The sequence below is a fragment of the Anolis carolinensis genome, chromosome 4, assembly GCF_035594765.1.
Source record: "Anolis carolinensis isolate JA03-04 chromosome 4, rAnoCar3.1.pri, whole genome shotgun sequence".
NCBI lineage: Eukaryota > Metazoa > Chordata > Lepidosauria > Squamata > Dactyloidae > Anolis > Anolis carolinensis.
The window spans coordinates 5,916,864-5,929,013 of NC_085844.1; the positions used below are offsets into that span (position 1 = coordinate 5,916,864).

At 42.3% G+C, this 12,150-nt stretch overlaps 1 protein-coding gene across 1 annotated transcript; it reads left to right on the forward strand.

Moving 5' to 3' along the window:
* Positions 1–1,225: 1,225 nt before the first annotated feature.
* LOC100562566 (ly6/PLAUR domain-containing protein 2) lies at positions 1,226–10,364 on the forward strand. Its single transcript, XM_003223931.4, has 3 exons — positions 1,226–1,497; positions 8,027–8,146; positions 9,193–10,364. The coding sequence occupies exons 1-3, from the start codon at positions 1,425–1,427 to the stop codon at positions 9,402–9,404; spliced, it is 405 nt and encodes a 134-aa protein (XP_003223979.1). The 5' UTR covers positions 1,226–1,424; the 3' UTR covers positions 9,405–10,364.
* Positions 10,365–12,150: the final 1,786 nt, after the last annotated feature.

The window sequence follows — 12,150 nt, forward strand, 5'->3', positions numbered from 1 at the left end:
ACAAAATGAAGTTCAACAGGGACAAATGCAAGATACTTCACTTCGGCAGAAAAAATGGAAATCAAAGATACAGAATGGGGGACGCCTGGCTTGACAGCAGTGTGTGCGAAAAAGACCTTGGAGTCCTCGTGGACAACAAGTTAAACATGAGCCTACAATGTGATGTGGCAGCTAAAAACGCCAATGGGATTTTGGCCTGCATCAATAGGGGAATAACGTCTAGATCCAGGGAAGTCATGCTCCCCCTCTATTCTGCCTTGGTCAGACCACACCTGGAATCACACTGTGTCCAATTTTGGGCACCGCAGATGAAGGGAGATGTTGACAAGCTGGAATGTGTCCAGAGGAGGGAGACTAAAATGATTAAGGGTCTGGAGAACAAGCCCTATGAGGAGCGGCTTAAAGAGCTTGGCATGTTTAGCCTGCAGAAGAGAAGGCTGAGAGGAGACATGATAGCCATGTACAAATATGTGAGGGGAAGTCATAGGGAGGAGGGAGCAAGCTTATTTTCTGCTGCCCTGCAGACTAGGACACGGAACAATGGCTTCAAACTACAGGAAAGGAGATTCCACTTGAACATCAGGAAGAACTTCCTCACTGTGAGGGCTGTTCGGCAGTGGAACTCTCTCCCCCGGACTGTGGTGGAGGCTCCTTCTTTGGAAGCTTTTAAGCAGAGGCTGGATGGCCATCTGTCGGGGGTGCTTTGAATGCGATTTCCTGCTTCTTAGCGGGGGGTTGGACTAGATGGCCCATGAGGTCTCTTCCAACTCTACTATTCTATGATTCTATGATTCTATGATTCAAGCCATGACCCTGAGTTTGCAAGGCATTGAAAGCATGAAGATCTTGGATGGCCATCTGTCAGGAGGGCTTGGATTGCATCTTCCTGCATGGGAAAATGGTTTAACTGCATGGCTCTGGGGATCTCCTCCAACTCTACGAATTTATGATTCTCAGTCATAGCATTGCTACAAGTCAAACATGACAAGAAAATATTAAGAACAACAAAGTTGCGTGACTCAACGAAACCGAAGACCACAGATACCCAAAAGCTCTTTGAATTAGAGAACGACTTTTTTTTGTCCTCCAAATAGATGGGAGGTTTTACTGGCAGCGTAAAAGGAACTTAGTTATTGTCCAGTTCTTTTTTAAAAAACAACTTCTCTACCATCACAAGAAGAGAACCGATTCATTCCCCTTTGTGACATCTCAAGGAGAGCTTGGGCGGGCGGAGGAGGATAAACCCTGGGGGTGTGTCTCTTTGGTTTTAGATAATCTAATCCCTTTGAGACTCCAAGCAAACTTGTTTTTTCAGCAAAATATTGTCTCAGAACGTCACTTCAAGCTGCAAAAGGTAGAGACGGAGCCTTGCCTCTGTGTTGGCAGCAGCTGCAGTGACCGAGGGGCCAAACTGGAAACCTAAGATGGAGAAGAATTTGGCAAGAAGCAAGATGCTCTTCTCAGTATTGTTGGCTGCTATTTCGTATACCACATTTGGTAAGAAGCCTTCTCATTTTTGTCCCTTTTTCCTATTTTGTTCAAAGGATGATAGAAAAGAAAAACATAGGTCGATTGCATGGTGCTTCAAGCTATATGCAATACACCTGGCCAGTTCTGTCTTTTGGATGCATCTACACCAGGCATGGGCAAACTTTGTCCTTCCAGGTGTTTTGGACTACAACTCTCACAATTCCTAACAGCCTCAAGCCCCTTCCTTTTCTCCCTCATCCACTTAAGGAGCTGAGATTGTTAGGAATTATGGAAGTTGAAGTCCAAAACACATGGAGAGCTAAGGTTTGCCCATGCCTGATCAACACTGTGTAAGGAATGCAGTTTGGCACCACTTTAACTGCTATGGAGTCCTGGGATTTGTAGTTTGGGAAGGCACTGGACTTGTTGGCCAAAATAGAATGGCTAACCTCCTACAATGCCATGACAGTTAAAGGAATCTCAGAATGCATCCTTTCCACAGCATAGATGGATTCAGTTTGATCTTTTGAGGAGCTGGTCCCCAAAGGGATGTGTTTGCAAAGCAAGACTTAGAAATGAACAAATTGGATCAGACTCAGAATTAGAAGAGGGCTTGCTCACCTTTATAGACTCAAGGGATACCTAGTACACCCTGGTATTTGCAGTTGCATAAAAGACCTGCATTATATGACATGATAAGGCAATAACTCAATCTTTTTGCTTTAAAGGGAGATTGTATCTACCTGCATGAGATTAAATCGTCAAATGGTATTTGAATGGTATTTGTTAAGATAACGCTCAGTGGGTCTATTCTGATTAGGAGTATGGTGACAGCAGTATGTATGAAATGGATTTAGACACATTAATAGGCCACAAGCTCAATATGAGCAAACAGTGTGATGCAGTGAAAAAAGCCAACATGATTCTAGGCTGCATCAAGTGTTGAGACTGATGGAAGAAATAGTCCTACTCTGTTCTGCTTTGGTCAGTCTTTGGAGTAAACCTGTACCCAGTTCTTGGCTAAACAAGTCAAGAAGGATATTGAAAACCTGGAATGTGTCCAGAGAAAAGCAGCCAAAATGGCCAAAGGTCTGGAGACATGAATCCCTCTAAGGAGGGTCTTATGGAGATATCGGTTTAGCCTGGAGCAAAGAAGGTTCAGATATGAGAGCCGTGTTTAGCCTTCTGCTAAGCTTGTACAATGTGTTTTTATCAAGTATTGTTAATTGTTTTAAATGTGTTGTTGATTTTTAATGAATTTTGTTCTAGGCATTGAATTTTGCCAATTGTTGTAAGCCGCCTTGAGTCCCCTTGGGTGAGAAAGTCGAGGTAAAAATATTGTAAATAAATAAATAAATTCTGGAAGAGTATCATGTTGAAGATGGAAAAAGTTTGTTTTCTGCAGCTCTATAGAGACAGACATGGAGCAATGCATTGAAACTTCAGGAAAAGAGATTCCACCTGAATATTAGAACAAACCTCCTGATGATAAGAGCTTCTTCAGCAAAGGAAGTCCAGTGCAGTTTCCTTCTCTGAACATTTTGAAGCAGAGGCTGGATGGTCATCTGTCAGGAGGCCTTGGATTGCATCTTCCATGCATTGGCAGAAAGCAGTTTGACTGGGTGGTCCTTGGGGTCTCTTCCAACTCTAGACTTCTATGATTTTAGGAATATCAAGAGGATTTTTGCCAACATGTCTAAGGACATTGTTTGCAAAAATGTACACAATAGAAGCAATGCACATGAATGTTCAGATATAATAAGCCTATTTGGAAATGGTATGAATCTGGATAATTCTATATTTTGGATATAAACACAAGAAAGAATTCTGCACAACACTAATTTATGTAGATGAAACAATAATTTAAAGACAGTGTGATGGGCTTGGCGTGTGCAGAACTGCAGATAATAGCAAACCTAATGAAATGAAAGATTTCCAGAACTCTAGATCTTGAAGACCTAGAAAATGGATAGGTCATGAGAAACAGTGCCATGGATACAGTGTGTGTATGTCTCAAGCTGCAGAGGTCCTAGTAAAATTATAACTTCGAAATATCTCTCTCCCTGGGGGGTAAAGATGTTGCAATCCTGGCATTTATGGGAGTTTCCACCTGTGATTTTCCTCTGGCAGTTTGACAACTGTGGCTATGCAGGTGCTTTAGGAGCATGGAAACTATGAGGGTTGAATGAAAAGTAATGCCTCCACCTTCGTAACTCCTCATCAGATGGCAGTTCTGGTCCGCGGCAGGTCCTGGGTTGTTCAGTAGACTCTCCTCTACAGTTCCATTTGGAGGGAAGCCTTAGCATTGAACGGTTGTGTTGTTAAAGTGCGAAGTATGGAACCCTGTGCAGACGGTTGGTCAATGCGACTTAAGCAACGTGCAGGCATTGAATTCTTGACTGAGAGGGAAAAGGAAAGGGCCTGAGGCTGTTAGGAATGGTGGGAGCTTAAGTCCAAAACCCTATGAGGGCCCAGGTTTGCCTGTGCCTGGTCTAATGGAGCCCCCTCTAAGGCCATCCAGTCCAACCCAGTTCTGCATCTTGACAGATGGTCATCCAGCCTCTGCTTAAACACCTCCAGAGAAGGGGACTCTGCCACATGTGATATGCATGTTCACTTGGCTCACTTTGCAACCTGAGAAGCTTGGAAAAATGGAATAAGAAGAAGAAGAAAGAAGGAGGAGGAAATGAAATTTCGACAGCCTGGCCAATGGCTTGGAAACGCAATCCCATTCCAATTTACGTTAGTAGATTAATTTCGTATTGCAGTACATTAGTTGTCTATATTATATTTTATTATTATTATTTACAGCATTTATATTCCGCCCTTCTCACCCCGAAGGGGACTCAGGGCGGATCACAATGTACACATATAAGGCAAACATTCAATGCCTTTAACATAGAACAAAGACAAGACAAACATAGGCTCCGAGCTGGCCTCGAACTCATGACCTCTTGGTCAGAGTAATTTGTTGCAGCTGGCTGCAGCTGGCTGGCTGCTCATCAGCCTGCGCCACAGCCTGGTCTTTCAGGAAAAGCTTTAAAATCTAATGCAAAATTTATTTATTTATTTATTTGCAGTATTTATATTCCGCCCTTCTCACCTTGAAGGGGACTCAGGGCGGATTACAGAATACATGTTTGTGGCAAACATTCAATGCTGATATAGACTGACAGGATAGACAACAGTACAGATAGAGGTATATAGGCTTTTCCCATCTTTGGCGTCTTGGAGGTTGTGCTGTCGGTCCATCCTCCAGGCCTAAGAGCCCTGATCACAGATTTTCTCCTTTTGATCGAATCACCAACATTTTTATGTTACAGTAGAGCCTCACTTATCCAACATTCTGGATTATCCAACACATTTTTGTAGTCAATGTTTTCAATACATCATGATATTTTGGTGCTAAATTTGTAAATACAGTAATTACAACATAACATTACTGCCTATTGAACTACTTTTTCTGTCAAATTTGTTGTATAACATGATGTTTTGGTGCTTAATTTGTAAAATCATAACCTAATTTGATGTTTAATAGGCTTTTCCTTAATCCCTCCTTATTATCCAACATATTCGCTTATCCAACATTCTGCCTGCCCGTTTATGTTGGATAAGTGAGACTCTTCTGTATTTCTTTGTGGTGTCATTAAAATACCTCCCGGCTTAAACAGTACCTATTCATCTACTCACAGCAGTTTTCGATCTGCTAGGTGGACAGTGAGCTGGGATGAAGGTTGGGTGCTCACCCCCACCCAGAGTTTGAACTGCCAACCTTTTGATTGGCAAGATTTATTTTAGCTTGTGGTTAACCTGTGTGCTAAAGCCTGGCTAAGACAGCACCAAATGTTTTCAAACTGCCCCGAGTTCCCTCGGGGAGATAGGGCAGGGTACAAAAATAAAAATAAAATAAAATAACAACAACAACAACAACAACAATAGAACAGAATAGGAGACAGAAGGCCTGATCCTTTCAGCCCAGGAGCAAGCCATCAGAACAAATGCAATTAAGGCCAAGATCGAAAAATCAGCTGATGACCCAAAATGCAGACTGTGCAAGGAAGCTGATGAAACCATTGATCATATCCTCAGCTGCTGTAAGAAAATCGCACAGACAGACTACAACAGAGGCACAACTATGTGGCCCAAATGATTCATTGGAACTTATGCCTCAAGTCCCACCTCCCAGCAGTAAAGAACTGGTGGGATCACAAACCTGCAAAAGTATTGGAAAATGAACATGCAAAGATACTGTGGGACTTCCGAATCCAGACTGACAAAGTTCTGGAACATAACACACCAGACATCACAGTTGTGGAAAAGAAAAAGGTTTGGATCATTGATGTTGCCATCCCAGGTGACAGTCGCATTGAGGAAAAACAACAGGAAAAACTCAGCCGCTCTCAGGACCTCAAGATTGAACTTCAAAGACTCTGGCAGAAACCAGTGCAGGTGGTCCCGGTGGTGATGGGCACACTGGGTGCCGTGCCAAAAGATCTCAGCCGGCATTTGGAAACAATAGACATTGACAAAATTACGATCTGCCAACTGCAAAAGGCCACCCTGCTGGGATCTGCACGCATCATCCGAAAATACATCACACAGTCCTAGACACTTGGGAAGTGTTCGACTTGGGATTTTGTGATATGAAATCCAGCATGTCTATCTTGTTTGCTGTGTCATAATAAAATAATAATAGAACAAAACCAAATATAGTATGCTTTGTGATAATCTCTTCTTGCTTCTGTGGCAAAAAAGAGTATGGAGTCACAGTATAATTTTGGCCCCTTCTACACTGTCCTATAATCCAGATTATCAAAGCAGATAATCCACATTATCTGCTTTGAATCGGATTATATGAGTTCACTGCCATATAATCCAGTTCAAAAAAGATAATCGGGATTTTTTATGGCAGTGCAGAAGGGACCTCAGCTGCCTCCTATTCTTGTTGATTTATAGTCCTGGAGGGCTACAAACCGTAACGGCACCAGACCCTATCTAATTTTGGAGCTGGTCTATGTTAGTACTTGGATGGGAGATAGCCAACAAATATCAGTTGCTAAGGGCAATATTTCAAAGAAAAGAACTACCTCTGAACATTTATGGCCACAGAAAACCCAAATGTGAGAGGGTATGTATGCATGCAAAGGATCTGATCCTGGTCCCTTTTCTCCAAATGCTGCAGGCTAGATCTTCCAGAACATAATAAAAGGTGCATTTTTGAACTCTCACTCCCAGCTATGCTAGCTGAGGGTTTCTGGGAGTGGCAGTCCATCAAGAAGGACGTTCCCCAAGCTCCAAAGGACTGCCAAGGAACCCCAGGTGCTGTAGGCTGGCTTTATTTCAGAGGAAGGAATTCACAAACCTGAGTCCCTCATGCCTAAGAAAATGAATTCATGAGGTCATCATAAGTCGATAGGTGGCTTGAAGGCACATAATCAATCAATCAATCAATCAATCATCAATCAATTTTTATTAATATCTGAATTAGAAAACCTTAGAAAAATTGGTTTAAACCACAACGGATGTGGAATTGTAAAAGGCATGTATTAGTGTTTGCAGTATTTTGAAGGTCTTAAAACAGGATTGGGAAACATTTCATTTCCAGAGCTTTGACTACTTTGACCATCCTTTGGATGCCTTCCATCTTGTCCATATTCTTCTTGAATTGTGGAGCCCAAAACCAGACACTGTGTTATTCCAGGTCTAATGGTGGAGGCTCCTTCTTTGGAGGCTTTTAAGCAGAGGCTGGATGGCCATCTGTTGGGAGTGCTTTGAATGTGATTTTCCTGATTCTTGGCAGAATGGGGCTGGATTGGATGGCCCATGAGGTCTCTTCCAACTCTATGATTCTATGATAAAGCAGAAGAGAGGGGGACTTTATGACTTTTCTCAATTCGACACTGTCCTCCTATTGATGCAATCTAAGACTCAGGGCTGTTTCAGGTGAGGTCTTACCAAAGCAGAAGAGAGTGGGATTATGACTTCCCTCAATGTAGACATTATACTTGTATTATTGGAAGCTCCTTCTTTGGACACTTTTAAACATAACTGGATGTCCATCTGTTGGGGTTACTTTGATTGTGCTTTTCCTGAATGACAGGGGGTTAGACTGGATGGTCCATGTGGTCTCTTCCAACTCTATGATTCTATGATTCAGTGATTCAGCCTAGACTCACATTGACTTCTTTAGCTTCCGTATGACACTGTTGACTCATGTTCAACTTGTGGTCTGCTAAGACTTCTAGATTCTTCAACATGTACTGTGGCTGTTCATAGGGCTCCATGATTTCCAGACCTTTGGCCATTGTGGTTGCCTTTCGCCAGACACTTTCCAACTTCTGGAATTGTGCTGCCAGAACCGGACACAGTTATTCCAGGTGAAGTCTGACCAAAGCAGAAGAGAGTGGTACTTTGATTTTCCTTGTTCTCGAGACTAGACTCCTATTGATGAAACTCACTACATCAGTTCTAAGAGTAGAGCTTCTCCAACAAAAGCTTAAAGACTGGTCATGCTCATGAAAGCCATTTGCCTCCCCAACCCCTCTTTTTCTTACAGTTGAAGCTTTGCAGTGTTACTCGTGTAAAGAGCTGACTACAGCTTCGCAATGCATGACCATTGTCAACTGCTCGGCGGAGGATACCATGTGCAAGACCACCATGTACTCCCTTGAGGATGGTAAGTGTTCTGTCATGCGCTGGGCCTGTAGCTATTGTCTTTGTATAGGACGTATACTTTATGCCCAGCGGGAAGCCAGGGCGCCTCGAAAAGAGGTTCTTGAGGATTTTCCTGAAAAGGATAGTTCTTTGAGTCTTTAATGAGATAACAAAGTATTTATTGTTGAACAAATAATAAATCTTCAAGGAGTCAAATAACACTTCAAGGTTTCCTTAATAGACTGTTGGCCCTTTCAGTCTTGTCCCCAAGGGACAGGCGATTGGCTTTGGATAACTGTGAAAACCCTCTTATAACCTCTCCCAGGCTGTCTGTCATATGGGCCTAGCTGATGTGGGATCCACTACCGATTCCAAGTGCGTCTGGGTATCAAGTGGACCTACCAACCAAGGCTTGTAGATGTTTCAGCTGGGGTTCCATAGATCTGTGGTGCCGTTCTCTCTCTGAGGTTTCTTTGGAAACTTTAAGGCTGTTTCCCTCAGGAGCTGTGAGGCTGAGAGCTTACAGCCTTTGGGACCTTTTCCCCTGGAATTTCCGTTTCTGTTTTCTCGGATGTTCTATATTCCCGGATGTTATTGAGATATGAAGCTTTTCTACAGGACGAGCTGGTCTACGTCTTATAGCTTAGCTTCCTTAGTGAGACTAACTTAAAAAATGGCTCCTTCCCTCCCAGAGCCCTGAACAAGGGGCAGAACCAAACTCGATGATTGACAGGTGGCCTGTCCTATGATTGCAAACATTAGCAGCAAGAAAATAAAGTTGGAGCTTCTGGTACAGCCATACCAGCACAGTAAGAAACTTGGTGTCTGCACCGTTGACTTGGGTTGTAGATTGGGGAGGCATCAATATTCCTTCACAGATAAGCCACATACCTTGTAAAACTATGATTTCCACGGTTCTATAGCATTGAGTCATGGTAATCAAACTGTATTCATTCTACAGTGTAGATGCAACTTTATTTTATTTGTTTTTCCTCGCCAGTTGACATTTAATCCTTCTCCTCTCCACTCCTCTACTATTCCTCCTCCTCCTCTTTTTTCTTTCTGCAGTTTATCCTTTCCTGGGCGATTCCACCGTCACCCGGGCTTGTTCTACAAAATGCGAACCTTCCGATGTGGATGGCATTGGCACAACGCGCCCCGTGACCTGCTGCTTCACCGACCTCTGCAATTTTGATGGCGCGACCAGCATCCAAATGAGTTACATCCTGTTGGGAAGCTCCATAGCATCCTTCTTCATCCTACTTGGGTACCAATGGTGAGGCAGAAGGCCAAGGAGGCAGATATTGAAGTTTCTGATGTCATTTTGTCAAGTTATTTCAACACACAGTCCCCATTCCCTCCTAGAAAGCCATGTCTCCGCTTGGCTTTTCCTAATGTTTTGGACTTTTGTTTTGATCACCAGGGAAATAAACTGGCACAAAGCTAACCTTCTCACTAAGTAGAACAAGATGGCTGCTTCAGGATTCAAAGTGGGGCAAACTGTTTGTAGTAGACTTCATTTTATTTTCGCTACCAGTGATGGGAAGAAACGGTTGCAGGACTTTGTGCTTTGGGTGTCAAAATAGCATAGCTGGCTTTGATCCTGGGCGTCTTTATTTGGGAGGAGCTGCCTCAGGTGGGAGGATACCTTGGGTCAACCGTGCGTGAAAGAGAGCTGGAGTGATTTAGAATAACACAAACATAAAGTTGGAAGGAACGCCCAAGGGAGATCCAGTCCAACCCCGTTCTGTCAGGCAAGAAGACACAATCACTACTTGCTCTGAAAAAAAAAAGCAACTTTGCTTTCTCCAATCAGAAATGTCAACATTATACCATTTGGAGATGACACTACAGTAGTGGTAGCAATGTTAATGGGTTGTGAGTCCATTCTAGGTTTTAGTCCAGATTCTGCAAGATGCATCCTTGTGTAGTTTCAGCAAAATAAGATGCATATCTTGAATTTCTGAACCAACCATAAGTTCAAGCAAAGGAGGTTCCATACCTGGACTAAAAGCCAGAACGGATACGCTGTCCATCTGACATCAGACATACCAGCTACCAATGGGGGACAATGCTTGTTGCTTCTTTTGAACTCTGCATTTCACACCTGATTTTGAAGATTTATGTATATTTTGGAATTTGTGTGCCTATGAGCTACATTAACCATAGCCAAGGAAGAAGATTATATTGTCAGTCTACATGTCACAGGGATGGAGGATTAATAAAGCCAGTAAAACTTCCTTGGTTGTTTCATTGCATCTTACTTTTCTATGTGATGTCTGTCCTACAAATGGATACTAGGGTATAGTGGTGTGCATTTGTACAGAATTGCTGTTCATTCTATGTAGTTTTATTTGTGTCGTCTCATTTTTGTATTCATGTCCCACTAATGAAGATGGCCCACCTATATGACACAAATTTTCATCTGGCTTACAAAAAAAAAATAATTAAAATTTTTGGGCCATCTGTTGCAATGGAAGGGCTTCCGAGGCTCACCCCCCCCCCCCCCAAGTCGGTTTTTGGGCTAGAGGAGTGAAAATCACCACACATGGAGGGCATTTCGACCACTATTAGCCCACCAACTTTAAAAATGTTTGGGTCTTCCCCAGAGTATTATTGTTATTAACATTATTATTATTATTATTATTATTATTATCAAGACCCATTGATACATTATCAAGACCCATTGTAATTGGGAGGCACTGCTCTCCCAGACTCAGCTTAGGGTGCCAGAGTAACTTTTGTTCTTAATATTAATATAAATATTATTATCAAGACCCATTGGTACACATCAGATGTAATTGGGAGGCACTGCTCTTCCAGACTCAGCTTAGGGTGCCAGAGTAACTATCGTTGTTTATATTATTATTAACACCCATTGGTACACATCAGATGTAATTGGGAGGCACTGCTCTCCCAGACTCAGCTTTGGGTGCCAGAATAACTTTTGTTCTTAATATTAATATAAATATTATTATCAAGACCCATTGATACGCATCAGATGTAATTGGGAGGCACTATTCTCCCAGATTCAGCTTAGGGTACCAGAGTAACTATCGTTATTTATATTATTATTAACACCCATTAGTACATATCAGATGCCATTGGGAGGCACTGCTCTCCCAGACTCAGCTTAGGGTGCCAGAATAACTGCTGTTCTTAATATTAATATAAATTTTATTATCAAGACCCATTGATACACATCGGATGTAATTGGGAGGCACTGCTCTCTCAGACTCAGCTTAAGGTACGAGAGTAACTACAATTATTTATATTATTATTAACACCCATTGATACACATCAACTGTAATGGGAAAGCAGCCCTCTGTCAGTACCTGCTTGTTTGTTACGGGGCCGAAACGAAAGGAAAACGAAAGCAAGCATGATGATTGTGCGGCTTTTATTTTTGTATTGCCTCTAGTTTCCTATGAAAATGTTGTCATTCATTTTGTGTAGACGAACGGTTGAAACAAAACAATAGCACAAAGGAAATGAAGGAAGATTTTTCGCACACATCTCTACTAGGGTACCAGTCTGGAGCATGGATTTGGCTTCAGATAATTGAAGTAGTTTGTTTCTCAATCCAAGCAATGATAACGTAGGATGGGCTTAGAAAATGTAGACCTTATCCATATGAGATTATGACTTTTTATTGCAAAAATAACCACTAATTTATAAGTTTATTTATTCATTGCATTTATATAGCCTGCGTTTCTTCCAAATGGGATTCCAGATGGGTGCATATTAAATGCACAATAAAACATTTAACTTAGGATGCATTTACACTGTAGAATTAACGCAGTTTGATACTGGCACAATATAATATGACTAGCTTTGCCCGGCCACGCGTTGCTGTGGCTTATGGGAATCCTTTGTTGGCCAGGTGGAATAGCAGTGAACAGCCTTGCAGTTTCAAAGTCTGGCTATTTTCTGGAGTAGCTGGAGCTTGGATGAGGGGTTGGATGAGGGGTTGTGCTGCCAAGTTTAGTGTTTCTGGCATGTGTAGTTTTGTTGTTTTGTTGTTTT

Coding starts and splice junctions, on each gene's coding strand:
- LOC100562566 (XM_003223931.4), top strand. CDS start 1,425: ATGGAGAAGAATTTGGCAAGAAGCAAGATGCTCTTCTCAGTATTGTTG. Junction 1,498..8,026: donor TATTTCGTATACCACATTTG/GTAAGAAGCCTT, acceptor TTTTTCTTACAG/TTGAAGCTTTGCAGTGTTAC. Junction 8,147..9,192: donor CATGTACTCCCTTGAGGATG/GTAAGTGTTCTG, acceptor TTCTTTCTGCAG/TTTATCCTTTCCTGGGCGAT.